Source organism: Schistocerca americana, chromosome 8, assembly GCF_021461395.2.
Source record: "Schistocerca americana isolate TAMUIC-IGC-003095 chromosome 8, iqSchAmer2.1, whole genome shotgun sequence".
In the NCBI taxonomy this organism is placed as follows: Eukaryota; Metazoa; Arthropoda; class Insecta; order Orthoptera; family Acrididae; genus Schistocerca; species Schistocerca americana.
Genome location: NC_060126.1, coordinates 225,882,232 through 225,905,159, shown reverse-complemented (window position 1 = coordinate 225,905,159; position 22,928 = coordinate 225,882,232). Strand labels below are relative to the sequence as shown.

General features: G+C 42.6%; 1 protein-coding gene across 1 annotated transcript; it reads right to left on the bottom strand.

Moving 5' to 3' along the window:
- Nucleotides 1–18,746: 18,746 nt before the first annotated feature.
- On the bottom strand, nucleotides 18,747–22,644 carry LOC124545692 (trypsin alpha-4-like). Its single transcript, XM_047124639.1, has 2 exons — nucleotides 22,279–22,644; nucleotides 18,747–19,139 (listed from the first exon to the last, which is right to left on the bottom strand). Exons 1-2 carry the CDS (start codon nucleotides 22,642–22,644, stop codon nucleotides 18,747–18,749), a joined length of 759 nt encoding a protein of 252 aa, XP_046980595.1.
- Between the last annotated feature and the right edge of the window lie 284 nt (nucleotides 22,645–22,928).

The following is a 22,928-nucleotide window of genomic DNA, read 5'->3' as shown; positions in this document are numbered from 1 at the left end:
CAAGGTAATATCCATGCCTCTTCCCTATTGCCCTATGCACCCTTTCAGTTCTCATTCAAAAGCTTACGCGATTCCTTGAATACATCTGACATGAGTTTGATTCCGTGGTCGGTTACTATTTTGTGAGGAACTCCCAACTTCAGTATCCCATTATTCACAGCTGCTTGCGCCACTCTTGTAGCCTGCTGGCTTGGCATAGCGAGCATTTCTACGTATCTTGAAAAATGATCCATGACTGTCAATATGTACTTATTCCTTGCTGGTATTTTATTGAATGGATCTGAAACATCAGTCACAAAAAATTCGAATGGTGTTAATGCCTATGCAGTGGTACTTTGTTCGACACAAATCCGCTTTCTGTGCACACTGCGCGTAATTCCGCATGTGCTGGTTTACTCTCGTCTTCATATTCTTCCACCAGTGCCTTTCTGCTTCTCTTCTGTTGGTAGATCTGCAACTTCCATGACCCCGCTAATACGTGATCATGAGCTTCTTGTAGCTCTTTATTCCTTAGCGTCGCTGAAACCATCAGCCACTGTCCCAGCTTGATTTCTTTGCATAGCAACCCATCCTACCTGCGAAACTGTGACTGCTTGCAATACTGTTCTCCGTATAGGGCCATTCCCTATGCTCATTACCCCCAATATGTAATACTGCTACTTTCCTACCTAAGCCATCCGCGTTTCCCTGCTTCCTCCCAGGTTTATGCGTGACTTCGACATGAATTCACTCAGTCTTACTGCCCATCGCGTCAACTTACTAGAAGGATCATTTAAGCACAACAACTACTTTAATGCCTCATGGTCTGTTATTACTCTAAAGTTTTAACTGTACAGATAACAACTGAAATATGTGATTCCATAAATGTGGCTTAACATCTCTTTCTTCGCTGTTGAATAATTTCTTTCTGAAGAAGGGTGGGCTTGATGCTTAAGCTACCGGATGTTCTACGCCTTCTACCTCTTGTGACGACACACAGCCAAGTGCATGGTTTGATGAATCACACAATAAACCAAATTATCTACTAAAATCAGATATACCAATATCAGACTCGATGTTAAATGTTCTTTCAGCTCCTCATAAGCATACTAGCATACCGGAATGAAATTTTCACTCTACAGCTGAGTGTGCGCTGATTTCAAACTTCCTGGCAGATTAAAACTGTGTGCTGGACCGAGACACGAACTCATGACCTTTGCCCTTCGCGGTCAAGTTCTCTACCATCTGAGCTACGCTAGAACGACTCAGGACCCGAGTTCGTGTCTCGATCCGACTCACAGTTTTAATCTGCCAGGAAGTTTCAAATCAGCGCACACTCCGCTCTAGAGTGAAAATTTCATTCTGGAAACATCCCCCAGGCTGTGGCTAAGTCATGTCTCCACAATATCCTTTCTTCTAGTAGTGCTGGTCCTGCAAGTTTCGCAAGAGAACTTCAATTAAATATGGAACGAAGGAGACGAAGCACTGGCGGAAGTAAAATTGTGAGGACGGATGCTTGGGTAGCCCAGATGGTAGAGCACTTACCGCGAAAGGAAAAGGTTCCGAGTTCGTGTCAAGTACTGGCACTCTTCTGACCACATATATTTAGTACCCATTTTTAAGAACTGTGTCAACGATCTGGCAAAATCAGCACGTTATTTTACGAACCAACTGTAATAATTCGTGACTCCAGAAACGATTGCAACTCCCTTACGGATTGTGGTACAGGAAATTCACGTGCAGGTCTAATTAATCTTCCGTACGAATCAACTCCATCTTTATTCGTGATATGACGTAGGTATGCTGCCTCTCCCATCACAAAATTACTATTCTCTGTAATCAGTGTTAATTTCGCTGATTTTAACCTTAGGAATCACTCCCACAGACGATTATGTCGTCGAGGTGCACTAAGGACTGCAGTGGCTTTAAACCTCTGAGTACTCCTTCCAAAAATCTCTCAAAGGTTACAGGTGCGTTTCATAATCAGAATGGCATTCTTCTGAATTTGTAATGCCCTCAGGGTGCCGAGAGCGCTGTTGTGTGTACATGGTGCGGTGCAACCTATATCTGGTGAGAACCACTCTTCAGATCCACTGTTGAAAAGTATTTGCATTCCCTAAATGACCCAGGGAATCTGTGGTGTTTGGCAAAGGGTAGGTTAACGGTTCTCGCATTAAGATGTCTGTAATTACAACAAAACCTATCCGTTGATATTTTATCCACGAGGACTATTCCTGCCCCCCCCCCCCCCTCCCCCTCACCATACACTGTTACTTTTTCCAGTTATTCCAGCTTCCACCTGCTGATCGATAAATTTCTCCAAAATTGGTTGCAAGTACTTAGGTGTTCTGAATCGTCTCTATGAAACACCAGTCTACTGACTGGTAATTCATTTCCTATTGGCATGTGGTACTGTGTAATACGGATAGATGGTAATTGCCTTTTGGAAAACAATAAAACCTTAAATTCGAAAAGTGAAAGACTGCAGTTGGACCTGGGTTTCCCGTTGACTTTCAGCCCTTAGGTTAGCGCCACTGCCTTCTTAATGCTCCTTTCGTCCACATCTGGAACATTTTATATTAGCTGCAAACACCGTCCGTTTACCCTACATTACAGTCGAGAAATCGATGTCCTCATACCCTACTGCTGTGTGCAAATACGTCGGAACCCCTGTCCACACACGTCTTGACGTTTCCCACTTAATGAAGCATCAAACACCCTCTGCTCAGCTTATTGTAATGTAATCTCGTTGACGGAAGCATCCTGTCTTAATTCATAGGTACATCCATTAATTTTCCTTTCCTATTCGTGAACTGCTACAAAGTTTCCGCATTTCTCTTAGTTATCACCCCTAATTTTTCCCTGTTGTGTCTGGCACTATTCCGTTTCTTATATCTCAGAATTAACCATTCTTTAAACTCTTTGACTGGTGTGGCTCCCTTATGAGCTTCTGTGTATCCTACATAGGTTTATCTTCCCCTGGTGGCCGTAATTTAGTAACATTCAATAATTCCTTATCAGATCAATCTTGTATCTCAGCCAAATTTCCAAGGTCTCCCACAAACGCCTGGACAATCTCGGTTGCCTTACCAGAAAAAGGAGTTATTAAACTTGCGTCTGATAAATCTACATCCCGTTGTGACGATTGCGATTCTAGCAAGCTACGCAGTTCTGTATTATCCGCTGTTAATTACGCTACCATTTCTAACGAAATTCTTACTGCTTCCAGCTCTGACACACCTTGCGTATCCGGTGCTGTCGAAGCTTTGCCCTCGAAAACACCCCTTGGAGAGCTGACACAGAAAAGAAAAGAAAACAAAACACACTAACTTAATTCTTACATATAATTATGAGCCATATCGACTCCTCGCACTGCCTATCCCTATGCCCCCAACGATTACATGTATAACATTTTAATGGAACAGATTCTCTATATGACAGTAAGTGGCCCTGAAGGTTATACTGTGCACATCTAACATGCACTGACCAATTGTGACTTCCATTATCTCTGAAACTAGACACTCGCAATGAAATCTGATTTACAAAATTCACAACCGTAAACCTTTTCTCCGTAGCCAAAATACAATCAAGATCTTTTTACTCAGTATACTGTTGGCTGTATATCCAGACACCATTCTAAGAAGGCGACGTCAATGATCTGACACCAGTGTTAGATCACCTATAGATTGTCACCTTTGGAGAGTGAAATGAGACGTCAGGACTACAGCAGATTTGTTTCATTAACTTATTTATTCTGGCCCTTGGCTGTAGCATACCAGGAACTTGGCGGCTGCCTCCAGTTGCTTCTCGTGCGGAGCAACAGATATCCGGCATTGCTGACAGCGCAAAGGGCCGGGCCTTGCGTCGAATCACTCAAATACCGCTGTCAGCAAAGTCTCTGGCTGTGACCGTGATGACAGCACGCAAGCGCGGCTTGCAATACCGCTGGGGTAGCTGTGACCTCTCTCCAGCGTGCAGGCAGCTCGCGGCTCTGCCATCAGCTCTCCAGTGACTCAGGGCAGGCTGACCTGTCCTGTGGTGGAACAGCGGACCCCGTACTGCATTCTAGGATGCCGCTCTAGGTGTCACAGGCCCGTGGTGTAGGCTGTGATACTGAGACAAGAATATCTTAGTACACGAGTGGGTTGGTTACATGCTCCAGAATCCGTTTAGCGCTTAAGGAACGTACTCTGATCACTTCCTTGGTGGCAACTGAGGAAAGGCTTCTGTTCTCCCTACAGTGTATTGCAGTGTTTCATGTTGCTACACCACACCCAGCTTTCTCTCTCTTCAGAACGCCTGTCAGCCGTGTTTTCCTTCGCAAGACGTAACACTCTTGCCTTCTGCGGCTGGCTCGGTTGCAACTCACTTCTACTCTGGCGTACTTTTTCTCAGAGTACGCTCGATGCGCTACAATATAAACCATTCTATTCTTATGAAAACACTATTACACTTATACCTTACTGCACTACATCAGTCTACAAGACCACCTGATTATATTTTTGTCAACTATTTCTAAGAGATGGTGCTGAAGCTAGCAGTTAACTAATTGAATTTTATTTGGAGAACAGGCAAGATGGGCAGAGTAGTATAATCAGTTACTTCGGCTACCAAGAGTGGGCATATGCAAAACCTCCAGCAGCTATGGAAGTAAGCCTTTTGGTACGCTTTAGTATGAAAGTTAGGGAAGAATTGTCAGTGATAGACTCACAATACCAGGAACGTAACTGAACAGATGCTGCTGATCATCAGTTGTAGTTCAACAAATTACCTTTGCTACGGGAAAGTTACCCTTGCAGGAAAAGGAGTCATGCCCAGTGTTCTAAATGTTTTAACACAGTACCTCATACAAACATTAACGAGCAACTCATTGATTGAGGAGATCCAGTAGCATGGTGTTTCAGCTAACCTAACCTAAATCCCTTAGATTTATATCTAAGAGGATATCAGAAGGCAGTCGTGTATTCCTATTCCATTGATGACGGACACAGGAGCGTGTGTACTTGGAATTAACAAAATTTAAGACTGAAACTTCTTTTTTTAAATGTGTGAGTTTGTACTTAAATTGCTGAATGACTGAGACCCACAATATCCTAGGGCAACGCAATATGACTGCTCAAAAAGAAAAGAGAACCTGACTTAAAATAATTAATTCAAAGTAATGTCACTGAGTAAAAAGAACCAATAACCTATACATTTACTTAAGCACTTGCCTCACAAAAGTCGTCATTACGCGATTTACTGCAATACAGCAAGCGTCAATACTTCCAGCTAAATAAGAGTTTCTAACTACTAAGGCCACTAACTACTAATAGGCATGTGGTTTGCAAAGCAAAGATTTTGTTGCGAATCAAATAATGTATTTTTTTACCTTAATAATGTGATATCCAGACACGAATATAAATCGTCATTGACATTTAGTACAAAGGTATATAATTATGTATAATATTCAATCTCCAAGTTGAACATGTACTGATCGTTTGCCTATGCTAACACTTCAGACCTCTACCCTCCATCAATGCTAACTTCTTACACCTAACATCACTGCTGGCTGTTGACCTCCAACTGGCCAACAGTACATCCATCAGTGCCGGCGATTAACTTCCAATAAAGAGTCCGACCAGCCACAGAGTCTCTTACAAGGTGTAGTCAGAGATCCAAAGCAAAGCGCTACACAGCGCGGCCAACACAGGAGTAGCCGACTTACAAGAGCAACGAGGTGCGTTTATACGAATTCGTAGTTCTTTCAGAAGTACGGCTGAAGAACGCGAGAAAATTAATGATGACCGTATGGAACATCTACTGAAATATCAACAGCGAGAGGGCTATAACATAAGAGAGTTGTTCATACTTCACTTGGTAGTTATATTCCAGTTTTGACCACTATTATCTACCACAACTGTGAGAATCGTTTTAAACAGCCTGTATAGAGAGCAATAATAAATGGTGGAATCATTATTTGATAATGATGTACAGTAGAGCAGATACATGGAGCTAACAAATGAAGTTCGGCAGAATTTAAAATCTATAATGGGCAATACAAGCATTCCGTTCTCCAATATCGCGACCAGTCTCGTTGTTCCAATCCCTAAGGCAGAACACAACACACACTCCAAGAATGGAGTAAGATCCTATTCGGTGTTGGTGAGTGCCAAGAGCATCGTCTCCATGGTTTATAAAACAATAAAAATACAGTTATGGAACACTTTTACACACATCACGATCGTAATTACTTTTGTACATGCTACTTTACCGTCTGGAGAGTCGAAGTTTAAGTACAATCGTTTCGTAGTTGCAGTTTAATCACTAAATTTTTATCAGATCTGCGCATTTAAGTATGATGCATGATGAGAGCTTTTATTTCAAAATGACACTGCGATATTGACACGCTCGAAACAACACAGTGGATTAAGTCGTTATCTGTTTTCTGTTTGACGAATCTCAACCACTAATTACTGATTGCAAGATAATATTGTATGATGTGGCTTTCGTGTTTACGGCTCTGCTACATCAGCTCATTGAGCAGAGTATTCCGAACCACTTTATTTTTCTTTTATTCCTCCTTCATTCAGTTCAAAGTTACTGAAGAAAGATGACGAGAGCTTCTGCAATCGTACAGCATGTAAACATGGAAAGGATTGAACAGTACAAAGAGACAGTATTGGGTAAAATGTTATGTAATAGAATGGTGACCAGAGGATACAGTTTACAGTGAACTAATGACTAACTGAGTTTAAGGTGGTTACTGTACTGGAAGATGAATCTCTCGGCCCCAAGGAGAATAGTCCGGCGTAAAATTGTACTAGTTTTCCGTGTGACCTTGTGCTACCAAGTACATGATGAACAATACAGAAAATACTGGCTCATATGATTGCAGGTAGATAGTGGGAGCCCCGCACATGGGAAACTTCATCTCAGAGGTTGTGCAGGCACGAAGCAATGGATGTATCTCTAAGTCTTTGATGTGCCGCGAATGCCTGGATTCGAAGAACAGCGTCACAGTTGGAGTTACCCTTACTCACCAGCTACCTGTTGATTGTGGATTGTAAGATCGTTCATACTGACAGTAACAGCAATACCTTCAGAATGACCTTTCAGATGCAGAAGTCAGCGCACCACACATGTACCTCGGTCGTTCCCGTGGTGAGTGACACAGCGAACAGCAATGGCGCAGGCGTAATTGAAGCTCACGTCACAGCAAAATTCGCTGAGACTCATGAATTTCGGTAACTGCTGGTACATACGGATGCAGGTGGATGAGTACGTCAAACACGACAGCGTGATTTCTAACAGAGCACCGCTCTATCAGCTCGTATAGGTATTCTTGTATGGTGTGCCTTGGGTAAGAAACTACAGAAGTCCATCTTCCGTAACTGTAAGCGAATGAGTTCAGAAAGATTGCATGGATGTGAAACTGCGTTCGCAAGTACATCTGTGATCGGTAGGTAGTAGATTATGGTGGCACCCAACGCTAGCGGTGTCTGGTGGAGTCCATAGCACGGCACTTTGTCGCCATCTTCAGGTCAAATGCCAGTGCTGCGTGTTGCTAGGTGAGAGTCTCTTATTTGACGAGATATGAGAAAGATTTAGTCTGTTGTCACACGTGGAAAGGAACCGTGAAAACATTTCACACAATAATGATCGAAGCAGACGAAATGAATTAAAATTTGTGCTGCGGCCGTGACTCCAATGCTGGGGTAGCAATATCGACAACCGTATTGCGGTGGTGTAATGGTTAGTATTTATGCTGAGTAAACAGAAAATGCAGGTTCGAGTCCCGCTCGCAGAAAAAGTTTTAATTCATTTCGTCTGCTTCGATCATTATCGTAGATAATAAAAAGAGACTTAAATGTCTCAGGGAAACGTTTAACTATATGAATTCAGACGATAATTAAGAGTTCGGCACTTTTTGCGTGAATGTTACGATTTTGCTTTCGTGAGGTGGCATACGTATAAATATATAAATAAAAAATTTAAAAAAATGATGAGCTGATCGAGAATCCAACTAAGAAAACTTTAAAAACGGTAGGTACTAATTATTCTGACCTAATTATTCGGACTCAATCCGTTTTGCACACATCCATTGAATGGATTAATCCTGATGTACAGAAATCGTTCTGAGGTTGGTTGAAATGAACTCCACAAGGATCTGAAATCGCATTGCCTAATACGTATAGTATAAATGTGAATAGGTCGATGAAACTGAAGTTCCTAGCGTGATTCATGCATAGCTGTTCCTACGGTATTGTTGGATGGTGATTATAGCTCTTAGGTGTTGGAACCACTTCGATTATCATTAAAAATTTGATTATTTTCTACCGCTCCTTATCGCCTGTCAGTAGTTGTTCAGCGCAGAAAGAGTGAACAGTTTACTCGTCACATGTCAAGGGAGGTCACCCATTGGTAGGAAATTAGACTTGCTTTCTGGAGGACACTGGTTGAACTCAAAAAATATTGCGCTGGACATGGGGCAGTATGTACAATCGTTTCGCGAAAATTTAATAACATTTGTAATGAGTACAATCTCTTCACCCTACTTTTGTGTAGATTCCTCGAAGATAACTGCAAATAATTGTTGAGTATATGCTGAGAATAATATGAAATTTAATAATCTTCTTATCAAATAGACGTATAAATAGTAGAAATCAAATACAATCCAATTTAAAAAGTAGACCGAAAAATACAAAGTGTGTGTAAGGGGTATAGATACAGACATTGTGGGTCGTAAATGTGCCATTAAGTGGATTATATATGTCAGTATACTCAGCGTGTTAGGGCCGCCCTTGCTTTGAGGTACTAACAAACCTAAAAACTTAGTATTCGTAAAGCTACAATTATTAGTCTGCACATGAAGTAATGTTGACGGCATGTTGTTCAGAAAGCTGTCCTCAGTCATCAATAGAAATATCTTCACTTATACCCCTACTGACCTGTGTCTCCGTGCTTAAAATAACGAAACATGAAAGATAGTACTAGAAGTGCAATGCCCAAAACGTAAGACGTAGAAAGAAGACTCTATTGACTGTGACATTTTTCGACACCGAAAGCGCTCAGCTTGAAACTTCTAAACGGAATTTTGAATATTGCTTTATCTAACTTTCAAATTTATAGCGAATTGATTCACTGTTAAAAATTCCTTACTAGTCCCAACACTCTTTGAGGCCAATGAACACTGTCGCTCCATTATAAGGTGTGGATAAGAATTCAGTGACGTTGTTGTGATAACTAGGAAGCACTTTGGGTGAATTTAGTATTGTTTCCAGTTTCAGAAACATGTCCTAGTTTTACAACATACTGATGCAGTAAAGTTGGATATATAGTGTGTATTTCATTTATTATTCTACTTTAAAATATATTACGTTAATTTTGGAGACAAATACATCAGTTAATTCTTCAAGAATTCTTCAAGAACATGAGTACTGTTACACTTGTGAAATAGTGGTTAAGTCAGTAAAAGCAAATGTGAGGGGATGGGACAACAATGCTGTCTCAACGAAATGTGGGGGGAGTTCTGTAACATAAAGATAGGCTACAATCTACAGTTTCGAAAATCGTTAAGAAAAGACATGTGAAACCTGCGACGGCAGTCAGACTTCGAATTTACTGAAAAATGATTCGTTAGGAGATATGAATAATTTACAAAGGGCGTTCAAAAAGTTTTGCAAAGTCGTCTTTAATTTTTTTTATTTTTGCAGGAGGAGAATGAAATCTTTTGTGAACATACTTGGACCATTTAGCTATACATTGAACCTATTCAGTGTAGCCTCCATCAGCTGTGACGCATCTGGTCCAACGTTCTTTCCGTGATGTCGATGCACTTTGGTAAAATAATGGGGATTGACTTTTACACCATTGCTTGACACAGGAAATAAGGTGTTTCTCACTATCAAATATTTTACCGCGCAAGTGGGCCTTCAGCCAACCAAAGAGGTAAAAATCAGACGGAGCCAAGTCTGGGCTGTAGGGAGGATGAAGAACAACTTTCCAACCCATTTTCCTGATTTTCTCCTGCGTCGTAAGTGCTGCATTGGTTTTGGCATTGTCTTGGTGTAGTTTGATGAGCTGACCCTGAAGCTGTGGTTTGTGGGTCTTGATGGAACGTCGCAGCTTGTCCAATGACAAACAGTAACGGTCCCGGTTGACTGTGGAGCCAGGTTCCAAAAAGTCAATGAAAATGACACCACACTGATCCCAGAAGAAAGAGGCCATCACCTTTCTGCCTGCTGTTCGTGAAAGTCTTGGTTCCTTCTTCCGAGGGGAACCTGGACGTCTCCACTCCGTGGATTGGGTTTTGCTCTCAGGTTCGGGCAGAAACAACCATGTTTCATCCTGGGTAATGACGCCGTAGAAACACTGTTTCCTCTCTTCAGTAAAAGTCTACATGAGACCCTCGTACACATTCTTCCTCATCGCTTTCATTTCTCTTGTCAATAATCTAGACAACGAACCTGCACAGATTTTTCTGTACCCTATTGATTGTAACAATGATACAACATTACCCAATGACAAACGAGTTGTCGTGTCGTCACACATCTGTCATTTGGCATGATTTGATCAACGGTCTCCTTATTCACATCACTCACTGCCGTCGATGGTCTACCGCATCGTGGATTGTCCAGTAGAGAGAAATCGCCTTCTTTAAACCTCTGCAACCACTGTTGGATACTACTGTGATCAGCTGTGTCGTATCCATAAACAGGACAGGGAGCAACTTCTTGTGAATCGATGTGGCAGAGTCATCGCCGGTCTTGAAGAGGAAATCCATCACCGAACGTTGTCGCAACCTGACATCTACTTCACGGTCCATTATGGCTCACCCGTAAATAAAAGAAAATACTTTTATACACCAACTTATAGCTAAATGTTCCAAGTAGAGACGACTGTGCAAATTTTTATGAACGCCCTTTGTAATTTGAAGACATAAGGTTCTGTATCGTAGCCGAGGTAAGTAATCTCACGAAGGTCAATATTTACGTCATTATGTTAATAGAATCCAAAGATTTCCATTAATGATCAACATTTCATAATCGAAAACATGTACTGTCGGGAAGGGAGAAGAGATAAGTCAGTTTCATTAATCAGCGATAATATCAATATTTCGTAAAAGCACGAAAGAATTTGTCTACTTGACATGAACTAAGAGTTGAATTAATAATAGATTCTTATCGTAGTATGCACTTACAGCGAAGGTTGCAGACTTTCTTGTCGAGATATGGAACTCAGATATCTTACATTTTTCTCTTTCGCAACGTCAGAGGTAAGTACAAGATTTTTCTGTCAGCAAAGTCCAATTGCGATCGAAGTGCGACGTAATAAACGAGATGTGAAAGACTCATAATTGTTCTGACATTTCGAAGGATAACTTTAGAGCCTCATACAGGATGTACTACACAGCGAGTAGCTTTTTGAAGGAAGTCGTGTTTCTGGACCGTCAAGATCTGCGTTGCTGTAATTATTGAGGATATATTGCAACTGAGTACGAACGGCAGTGATGACGGGCGGTTTTTGTGTTGTTTGCCGCCACAGTAAGAATATTTCCATGCAGGCTATTGCAAATAATTTTAGTATACCTGATGATCATGTGATCGAAAACAATGTTCAGTACAGATTTCTTTCCTCTGCACACACTGGTGATTTTGAAAGTAATTTTTATATGTCCATGGCCGAATAGAATCGCTGGCTGATCTCTGAATCAGTTATCACCTAAAACAACAGTACATATGACCAAATGGTGATATCCAATGAAATTAAAACTGATTAGGATTAAATCCAATTACGTTGTCCCCCATCTCTATGCTTGCCACTTGAATAGCTCCATAATCACAATTAACGACACCTCGGGTTTGGACATAAAGAGAGACCTTTTTGTGTAAAACAAAACTGAAGATACGCTTATAGCGAAAATTAGCTGTACGAAGTTTCAGATAGCACAACTGTCAATCACAAAGGCTCCGGAATACGTGAATGACAGATTGTGCAGCGCCTGCAATTTTTACAACGAAGGAAAACGCTAACTTCTATAGATGCTCAGAGGGAACAGTTAGATTGGTTCCTCTATGAATTCCAACAAGCGATTAAATATAATAATGGGAAGTGAAACCTATCGAGCTTCCCACAAACTTCGTCTGTGTTCTATTTGGCTTGCAGCCGGCATTTGCGATCATTTTCTGTTATTGAAAAAATGTGTGTGTACTTGTTGTTGACTCTGATTGGTTATTCAAATAGTTTCAGAATCACCACACCTTATAGTGTGGAAGAAAGATTTGTACGTCACCAATCATCAAATTTTTCATCAATTTTTGACAATAGCTTAATGTTCTGCATTAACGTTCTAGTTGTGTTACTGCCTTGTTCGTACCTGTGAATAGCTTCTAGATTCCTTGAGGGCATATTAAAACATACAGTTATGACTGAGTTACTCCCCATTTATTTAATGGATTCATATAACTGAATTGTGTGTGTACCAGCCCCTATCTGTCCTCGTACTGATGTCCTGCAGAAATTTCTTCAGCAGGTTTCGTCCTCTAACAAATGTAGCTCCAACCTGATTTCCGTTGGTGCTTCCGTGTTCACTCTTCTAATTTTGCATGCTCTCGGATGGTCATCTTATAGCTCGTCCGTGATTAAAGTAGAGACCTACAGCAAATATTCCCATTCAAACGAAGCTTACAGTCTGTTAAGCACCTAATGCATTCTTCATCAGTTTCGATGTTCTTTCTGATGTTTAGCGATGTAGTTCTTGCTCCGGCGTAATTTTTTCCCGAATGGTGTGTGCTTAAGTTAGACAGTGACAGTCCAGCATGTATTATTTAGTGCGATGTCTAACATCTACATGGAGAAAGGACGATGAGTGGACGAGTAACACAGTTCAAGGGCTAAATTCACCATTTATATTGCTTTTGTTTCCAAGAAGAGTTGAATAGTTTAAGAAGTACGTTTCACGTTTCTGCCTGAGAGTGAAACGTGTGTGTTGGTTAGTGTTTATTTGGCAGCGTGAATATATTTGAGTGGTTGGTGACGTGATGTTTATACGGTCAAATTTTCTTTGAGTATTGGTTTATTAGAAAATGTAATTAGTGACCGTCGGATGCTCAGAAGCGGTCTTGAAACTCCTGTCCACCCTTTTTGTGGATCACGAAGAAAGGCAGTCTTTATGAGGACAAGGAGTGAAAATAGTGAAAGGAAACTGTTAGATGTTAAATTACTTATGTATACAGAACCCTCCTGCACTCTTTGAAGCATGAATAAGAGAAGTAAAGAGGTGTCGGAGAAAGGAAAGTCGTTGTGCTTTGTTTCAAGTTTTAGCAATTTCTGAGGTTCATATTTGGAACAGCTAGCTTGTCTTAGCGCAGCGTGTTAGTAAACAAAACGTCCTGGTTCTACGGGTCGAGCCTAGACACGTCTGAAATTTGGAATAAATATATTCAACGATGACGGCAAAGGAGTCACCCTGCCGACGATCTTGTCAATGAGGCCTGAGGGCTGATGATAGTTTCAGGGCTACGTCTTCGCCTTGTGATGGGTAACTGCCCGTTAAAGTTGGAAGAATCATCAATGATATATGGGATGAGAGTACAGAACGTAATGGAAACCACTCCATTGAAGACAAACAAGATGTATCCGGAGGAAGTGTGGACTGTAGCTGAATAAGTGTCGTGATGGTTTGTCCACTGACAAAAGTTTCCACATTAGTCCCCCGCTCTTGGCGGGTACAGTCAAAGAACAGTTAATCATGAGAAAAAAATGGAATAACGATCGAAAAAGTAATCTTCTACGATGTCATTCTAGAAGTCGAAGCATAGAATAAAGAATTTTAAATGTGGCAAGGAAGCTAGAGAATCCGAAACCAAAGGCTCACCCTGAACACAGTGCGTCTTAGTGAAATAATAAGGAAACATGATAAAGATCTGTAGTTAGGCGAATATAGAGCAATAATAGTAGCGGCTAACAGCAGCAGAAAACGGTGTAACGGAAATGGCACTCCTTATAAATATGAAGCTGCACCACACAGTGAATATTACTGCGAACAGTTCAGTGATAGCGTTATTCCCGTCAGAATCGTCAACAAACCAACGCCAATACCGATGGTTCAGCTACGCATACCAAAGTCACTAGCAGAGGATGAGAGTTAAGGAAAGTATATGAAGATACAGGAGGGATAATTCGTAGTTTAAAGGGAGATGACAATCTGTCATAGGTGAATGGAATGCAGTACTAGAGGAACAAAGTTACGAAAGTGTGTGGGGCTGGTAGGAGGAATGAAAACAGAAGAGGATTAATTGAGCCTTGACATAAGTTTCAGCTGGTAGCAACGAATACACAGTTGCAGAAACCGTAAGAAGACGAGGTACACTTGGAAAAGGCATGGAGACACAGGTAGACTTCAGCAAGAATTCATCGTGGTCAGACAAAGATTCTGAACTCATACATTGGTTTGTGAGTCGTTTCATAGAGCATATGTAGACTCAGGTCACAATTCCTGGTGATGAAGAGGACATGAAAGGTTAAGAGAAAGGTCTGGAAAAATCGATTTGGAAAGAAGTGAAATACCGAAGTAATGAGGATGAGATCCATTTTAAGTTTTCTGATGTTGTATATAACGCTATTATAAATAATAAAGTCGAAGGGGACTGCAAATTATTAAAAAAAATATTCAGGCAAACAGGAATGGAGCATCATAAGCTACTTATGAATGAAATAAATAGGAAGTCCAAGGACGCCAAGTTGAACTGGCTGCAGGAGAAATCTAAAGAAATCGAGAAAGGAATGGTCGTCGCAGGGACTGATTCAACATACACAAGGAACGAAACACTCTTCGATGAAATTAAATACAGGTGTTGAAATATTAAGAGTTGCAGTGCGAATTACATTGCTAAACACAACAGAAAGAACGGATAAAAGGAAATGTCACACTGAAGACCTAATACGAGGGGGAGGATTTGTCCGGTGACGTGGTAGAAGAAGAAATAGAAACCTATATGGAAGTCCTAAGGTAGACGTTATTAGTCAGAGCTTAACAGAGCTATGGAAGACTTGCGATTAAGTAAAGCAGCAAAAATAGATGCTATCCCCTCGGAATTTCTGAAGTAACAGCGGAAGTGGCAGCCGAGCGACTATTCACAGTGATGTGGAGAATCTATAAGACTGGAGACATACTATTAACTTTCAGAAGAATATCATCCAAACAATCCCAAAACTAGCAAGAGCGGATAAGTGTAAGAACTACCGCACAATCGCCTGAACATCTAACACATCCGAGTTTCTGACAAGAGAAAAATAGGTAAGAGGGAACAGGAAAATGAGGATCTGTTAGACGGCGATTAGTTTGCATTTGTGAAGGGTTAAAAAAACCTGCGATGCACTTTTAATATTGCTGTTAATGTTTGGCATTGGAAACAAAACGTAGGAAATTTCAAGATGTTCATAGTATTGGTTGACTTTGTTGGCCTAGAAAAAGCACTCAGAATATAAGATGGTACAAGAAGTTACAAATTCTGAGAGGAGTAAGATATAGGAAAATACTAGTAATCTGTACTCATACGGCAGCATTCGCTACCTAATACACTGACGTGACAAAAATCAGGGCACAGCGAATGCACATGTACAGATGGCGGTAGTATCCTCTACACATGGAGTAAAAGGTCAATGCATTGTTGGAGATGTCATTTGTACTGAAGTGATTCATGTCAAAAGTTTTGTGTCGTGATTATGACCGCACGATGGCATTTCACATACTTTCAATCCGGAATGGTAGGTGGAGCTAGACGCATGGGACATTCCCTTTAGTAAATCGTTGGGAAGGTCAATATTCTGAGATACACAGTGTCAGGACAACGCAGTAGCCGACAGCCTTCACCTAAAGACCGAATGCAGCAACGTTTGCATAGAATTGTCAAAGCTAATTGGCAAGCAACACTGCATGAAATAATCGCAGATATCAACCTGAGACGTAAACAAACCTATCTGTTAGAACTGGGCAGCGAAGTTTGGGGTTAATGGGCTAAGGCAGCAGACAACCGACGCGAGTGCATTTGCAAATAGCTCATCGCCTTCATCGCCTCTTTTGCGCTTGTTATCATATTGGTTGAAACCTACACGGCTGTAAAACTGTGGCCTGATCAGGTGAGTCCGCCATTATTCCGGTTATGCCATGGTTCTTCCTCCTTCTACGTGTGGCAGCAGCGATGTGTATCGATAATTGCACCGTGTACCATCTTTGGTCTTGGGAATATAGTTTCCGGCTAGGGTGTCTGCGGGAGTCGGACGGTTGATGCGGACCAGGGAGGATCTCCATATGGTGCAGTCAGCAGGGTCCACTGGCGGTCCCTGGGCAGTGTCGGAGCGTGTATGGAGCTGTCCGACAGCTAGGAGCTTATGGCTCACCGACCCAGGACGTCGAAGTTGAGTGGTGTGTCAAGTACCCAAGCCACATCCGTTTATGTTGTGTCGTTCGTTTCGATGATTTGCTGTTGGGAAGCTTTTCCTGTGAACAACACCGAGTGATTGTAGTGGTGAAATCGAGGTGCAGTGGAGTTAACTATATTGGTTCACTATAATTCAAGTGTACCAGCGGAATTTTCTGCCTTGTGGCCGTTAGTGTTCCGGTTGCCTGCCCTGGGCACTAACGTAATTTCAGGCAGCGTCCTTTCCTCACCTGTTGTCGCTGCCAACATGGTGTGTTGTTTTGACAGCATAACACACATTTCATTGTGGACAATTACGTCCATAAGAATTTGGTCTTTGAGTTTTTATGTGCCGATTAGTGGCGAGCAAGTCGTTTGGGCGGTCGGTCTGTGACTGTGACTGTCTCTTGGGTTACCGACGGATCAGTTGTAGTTGAGCCCTCTACCTGTCTCACCTAAGTGAACGTTAATGTTTTGTGGGCAGCCCCCCACCCCCCCTCCCTCCGTGGAGGAGTCTGAGTGCCGTTGTCTGTACTGTCCTTTTCATGGGTGTTTAATGGTCTGTTGGTAATATATTATAGCCAATGTTTTAAAAGAAAATTTTTATTGTGTTTTATGTAAATCAGTTTATGTGAATCAATTGTGTGCCTTCAGCCGCTTAAAGCCTTAATCTCAAAATTTCCCCTTAGGCGAAAACGTTCTGGGCTTCTGCCTTGAAAGAGTAAGGTAATATATTTTAAAATTTTGAAATTTAATTCTGGACTTCAACTGTTTGTATTGCACCTTGCATATGTTTGTTCTAACTACTTTTGCCTTGATGCTTTCCACGCAGCTATTGCTATTGCTATTTTAACTGCATTTTTATCTTGTTGATTTTTGCATTTTGAAACTCGTAGTTGTAAAGGTTCGGCTATGTGCCGTTTTGGTTTAAAGGTGTTATTAAATTACAAAAAATTACAATTTTGAGTGAAACTGACCGACACATTACTTGGCCCTTTCCACAATCCTAATCACCTGTTCTGCCCAGCGGGTTTAGCGGGCGTATCAATTTCTCAGCACAAATTAACATGGAAACGGCCGTACAAGTTTGTCAAACTGTTCCTGATCACCCTGTATAGCATACGACAGTCATTCGTAAGTCGTATTTCTGGTTTGGGTTGAACTGGTCGATAAAGGCAGAAAGACGTCAGTCTCAGCCACCTGTCATGAAAATACTAACTGAAATATTCAGTGTGGATTCACTTACTTCAGGAGATTTTTCTCCTACTTGTCTTATTACCTTGCCTGATAGGACTGTCTGGGGAGCCAACATTATTGATTACATTCGTCTTTCATCAGCATCCTACCCTACTCTTTACTAATAACCTTATATCTGTTAGGACTGTGATGTACGAAGGTGTGCTTAATTAAGAGTGCATGCGTGATCTTAGAATCATAATTATAGCTTTCAATGCTGGCTTCTGGTGTGGCAAGACCAGATTTCGTGATTGTACGCCTCAGAATCCCTTGAGCAGAATGAATGGTCACAAGTAAGGTTTGACGACAACCGAACGTAATTCGTAGGAAGCAGTGTTGATCTTATCTTCTAGCTTTTTCCGACGACTGCTGTAGAGAGTGCTGTATTTTTTAATGTACTCACATCAATGGTGTCCTGTCTCTGCGATGGCACGATTCTTTGCCGACAGACTAATGTCCATGTTGTTTAATATGAATCTAATCCGGGTAAAGGAACATAATGTTAAGTGACTGCTAATCTTCTACGAGAGGATACCTTGTTTTAATTAATGTGCTTTTCATGGAATATAATTTCTTACTCTTTTCTCGTAAATGCAACCCACCATACCTTTGCACCTCCTGTGGTTAATGAGAACAACATTCCCTGTTAGAGAGAGGTTTTTTTCCTTTAATTATCAATGAAATTCATTCCCTGATTCGTTGTAGTCAAGTCATTTCGTATAAGCCGTAGGGCGAGATGCCATTATGTTCTCTTACAGACTGCAGACGACATTACACTTACTTGAGTTTATCGGTAGAGAGGCGCTGTCTGCTATTGATAGGAAGCACAATACCTCCACCAAGACAATTTGATATGGCGAAAAGTGTATCCCACATTAGAATACTGTTAAGATTCAGAACTAAAGTTACATCTACTCAATCAGTTAATAAAAATGGGATTGGGAATTTTTCAAGGTTTCGATGGACTAGTCTACAATGCAGACAAGCTGGCAGTGGTTACGCTGTGTTTCGCCAAGGAATGAGTAAAAATGTTAGAGACATAGTGTTTACTTTATGATAGACAGTCATGCATTAAACAAATACATCTGATGGAGCAAGAAACGCAGATCAGCTGTGGGCCTGCGGACGTCACACACCGGCTGCAGAGCGGATCCAGGAGCGCAGGTTGCCGACGCTGGCGTACACGGCCGGCGCAGACTCACAGGTCTTCGCCCCCCAGGAGACGATGCCCACTTGCATGTTGCCGCTGACCAGGGGGCCGCCAGAGTCTCCGTTGCAGACGCTCTTGCCGGCCTGACCAGCGCACACCATGCGGTCGGTCACCTCGGAAGAGAAAATGCTCTCGCAGTAGGAGCGGTCCGAGATGCTGATGTCGACCTTCTGCAGGGTGGAGGCTGCAGGCCCGCCGGTCCTCGTCCTCCCCCAGCCGGTCACCGTCACCGCCAGGCCAGCCGCCGGGTCGTAGCCGTCAGAGGGCAGGCTCACCACCTGGGCGTTGCTGCCGAGCAGCGTGCCGGACACCTGTCAAACACACAGTCACCAACTCGACGGCGTAGTACACACAAGAACGGAGCTGGAACCCATAATTCAAGAGTGTCGTGCTCAGAGGTCCAGCCGGCCGGAGTGGCCGAGCGGTTCTAGATGCTACAGTCTAGAACCGAGCGACCGCTACGGTCGCAGGTTCGAATCCTGCCACGGGCATGGAAGTGTGTGATGTCCTTAGGTAAGTTAGGTTTAAGTAGTTCTAAGTTCTAGGGGACTGATGACCTCAGAAGTTAAGTCCCATAGTGCTCAGAGCCATTTGGACCATTTTCAGAGGTCCAGCCCACATCCGCTGCCAGTTTGCTCTCGGACGAAACGAGCCTGTGGGGTCATCTCACGGGGTGGTCTCAGCAGTGAGAAGTGTTGCGAACTGCGATGTATGAGTGGGGGATAAGAGGCGGTGCCTTGTTGAGCACTCCGGTGGAGTGTGATGTATTGGTCATGCATCATTTATTCATAGAAGATGCACGTCAAAACTAAGGGTGGGTTCAAAAGGAAGGAGAACGTGCGAAGAAAGCTTGACGCAAAAAAACAAAGAAAAGCTAATTATTGGTGAGCATGATAAAAGTTGGCGGAATGTTGAGATGAACAGCTGAGGCGGAGGACAGAGAGAGAAAGCCAGTGAGCAGAGACAGGAATACAGACTGGGAGAAGGGCATGGATAGATAGTGGGAGGTATGATGAGATGCACACGGAAATGTATGGCTGGACTCCACGTAAACCCAGCTCACAGTATTATGGACCCACCACCAGCTTGCACAGTGTCTAGATGACAACCTCGGTCCATGGTTTCGTGGGGTCTGCGTCACAATCGAACGTTACGATCAGCTCTTACCAATTGCAATCGGGACTCGTCTGAGCAGGCCACGGTTTTCCAGTCGTCAAGAGTCCAAACGACATCTTCACGAGTCCAGGAGAGGCACTGAAGGCGATGTTGATCAGTTAACAAAGGCATACCCGTCGGTCGTCTGCCGCCGTAGTCCATTAACGCCAAATTTTGCCGCACTGTTCTGACGGATACGTTCGTCGTACGTCCCACATTGATTTCTGCGGATATTTCAGGCAGTGTTGCTTGTTTGTTAACACTGCAAAGGAGGTATCGAGCTGTTAGAAAAGGCACGTTCGTCGGTCTCGTGTTACCTTAACTCACTAATGCCAAATTCCGTCACGCTGTCCCAATGGATACGTTGTACGTCCCACTTTGAGCTCTGCGGTCATACCATGCAGTATGGCTTGCACATTAGCCCTGATAACTGTAGGCAAACGCCGCTGCTCTCAGTCAGTCGTTAAGTGAAGGCCGTTGGCCACTGCGTTGTCCGTGGTGTCAGGATATGCCTGAAATTTGATATTTTCGACATTATACTGACAATGTGGATTGTGGAATACTGAATTAACTAACGATCTACGAGACACAATGTCCCATGCGACTTGCTCCAGCTACCATTCCACGTTCGAAATCTGTTAATTCTCGTCGTGTGGTCACAATCACGTCGGACACCGTTTGACATGAATCAGCTGAGTAACAATGACAGCTTCGCCTGTGCATTGCACTCCAACCCAGCGTTCATTACCGCTGACCTTTTAATATATCACGCCTTTTTCAGCTACTAAAGAAGGTTTGTACTGTGAGCAGACGTCGTTTCTAACTCGAAAACAAACGGGAAAATATTCCTACTTTTCACGAGGTCGCCAGAACAATATTCAGAAAACAAGCATGCAGTTCGGCTTCCATGTGAAATTTCACTTCCGCTGTTGTCATTTTCAACGAAATACGATCACTTTTACACTTGGACAACGTGGATGCTCTTCTTCTTATACACAATAACGTGACTGTCAGAGAACAACGATTGAACGTATATGTTCACAGAAACTATTTTCGCGAATTAAGTTTCATTTTCTGTTACTTATAGTTCTGAAATAGTTTTCGATTATTGCTCTTGTTTGTTGTCTGGATTTGACTTACCAAAATTGTTATAATGTTATAAGGGGCAGTCTAACGAAAACGAGACTGTTGGAAAAAAGTAAATAAACTGTTTATAATTTCAAAAGTAATTGCCAGAACAGTAAATCATTTACTTCACTGTGCGACAAGATGGTCGTTGCGTTCATGGTGAAATGTCTAAGGTTTACTAGGGAATCGCGGTAGTACCAAGGCGTGGACCTCTTCGTCCGAAGCGAACCGAGATCAACAGATGTCTCTGTTCAGAACTCTGACAATGTAGATATCACATTGCGAGGGATCAGCACGGATGTGTAAAGTCTTCCCAGCGATATATGGCAACATGTGTATTCGTATTTTATTGAAAAGGTCATTCCGAGTACGGTGTAGAAGATTCGCTGGGAAGCCGTTACACGTCCTCCATAAAGTCCACTCTCTCCCGACTCGATTTTAACATTTTTGGAATCCTGAAGAAAGACATCTGTGGTCATCGACTTGTTTCGGACGAAGAGGTGTTCAACTGAGCACAGTCATGCTTCCGTAGACAACCGCGAACATTTTCCCTTTAACGCATTGTTTGTCGTGTCCACAGTAGGATAAATGTTTCTCGGCGATTATTTTTGAAACAATAAGCTATTTACGTACTTTTTTCCCAACTCTTCCGTTTTCTTTTGTCCACCTCTTGCAACAATTTAGGTAAGTCAGACGTACAAGACATGCAAGAGCCATTTCACAAGTGCAAGCAATGGGAAATAAAACTTAATATTTAAAAATAATTTGTTTTTCTTCGTTCATTCATTGGTGTCCGACAGTTAATTTACCAAGAATGAAAGGAATAACAACGACTGTCTAAATATAAAAGTGATCATCTTTTGTTGTGAATGAAGCAGGCGGTGCTACAATGTCGTATAGAAACCGAATTGATTGTTCCTCTTTGTGAATTTCTGATGGGAATATTCCACTAGCTAAGTGTCATACGCCAGTTTGTAGAAATCGAGATGTACTGTAGCTACTGGGGAATCCTGGCTGAGACTTTTCGAGGGCGCTACTTTATATGGAATTCAGTGTTGCTTACTCTCTAGATTGGAAAATGTGTCTCACTGTATCAATATTTTGGCGATATGCATGGTGGCTACGTATCACAGACTTATTTCTGAGGTGTCAATTAGTGCCGCTCACCTGGATAACGGAAATGTCGTAGTCTATTGTCTCGCTGTCGTACTGTGCGTGCATGTAGCCAGAGGACGCCTGCAGGACGGATCCTCCGCTCTCGCGGACTGAGCTGCCGACCCGGAAACTCATCCAGGACAGAGCGACGCCGTCCACACAGTGGGCCGCCGACAGCACCCAGCTGGAGCTGATGATGGATCCTCCGCAGTTGTGCGAACCCAACTTCTGGAAGGAAACCTGCCACGGGTAGTCGGCGATGTCGGCGTTGGTCCCCCCAATGATGCGGCCTGAGGCCTTTGTTCCCCGCAAGGCTGGGGAAGGCAGGGCCAGGGCAGAACCCAGCAGGCACACCAAGAAGACGGCGAGGCGCTGCATTGTGGTAGCGGAGGCGGTGACTCCCCGCAGCTCCCTCCCAACACTTTATATACCATCAGATGTGCAGATAAACAGCACAATATAAGTTTCCTCATCCCACTTGGGCTAAATCTCTGTCCTTGAAGTTGTGACAGTCAGCGTACTTCACTCAATGAGATACGCCAAGGCGATACAGTGCTAGCTTAATTTAGATACAGGTCTTGAGCAATTACTTCTTGCCCATGATGAAAGTTTTTCTTTCACAATGGAGACGTAGAAGAAGCTCTCTAACATTTACCCACTCG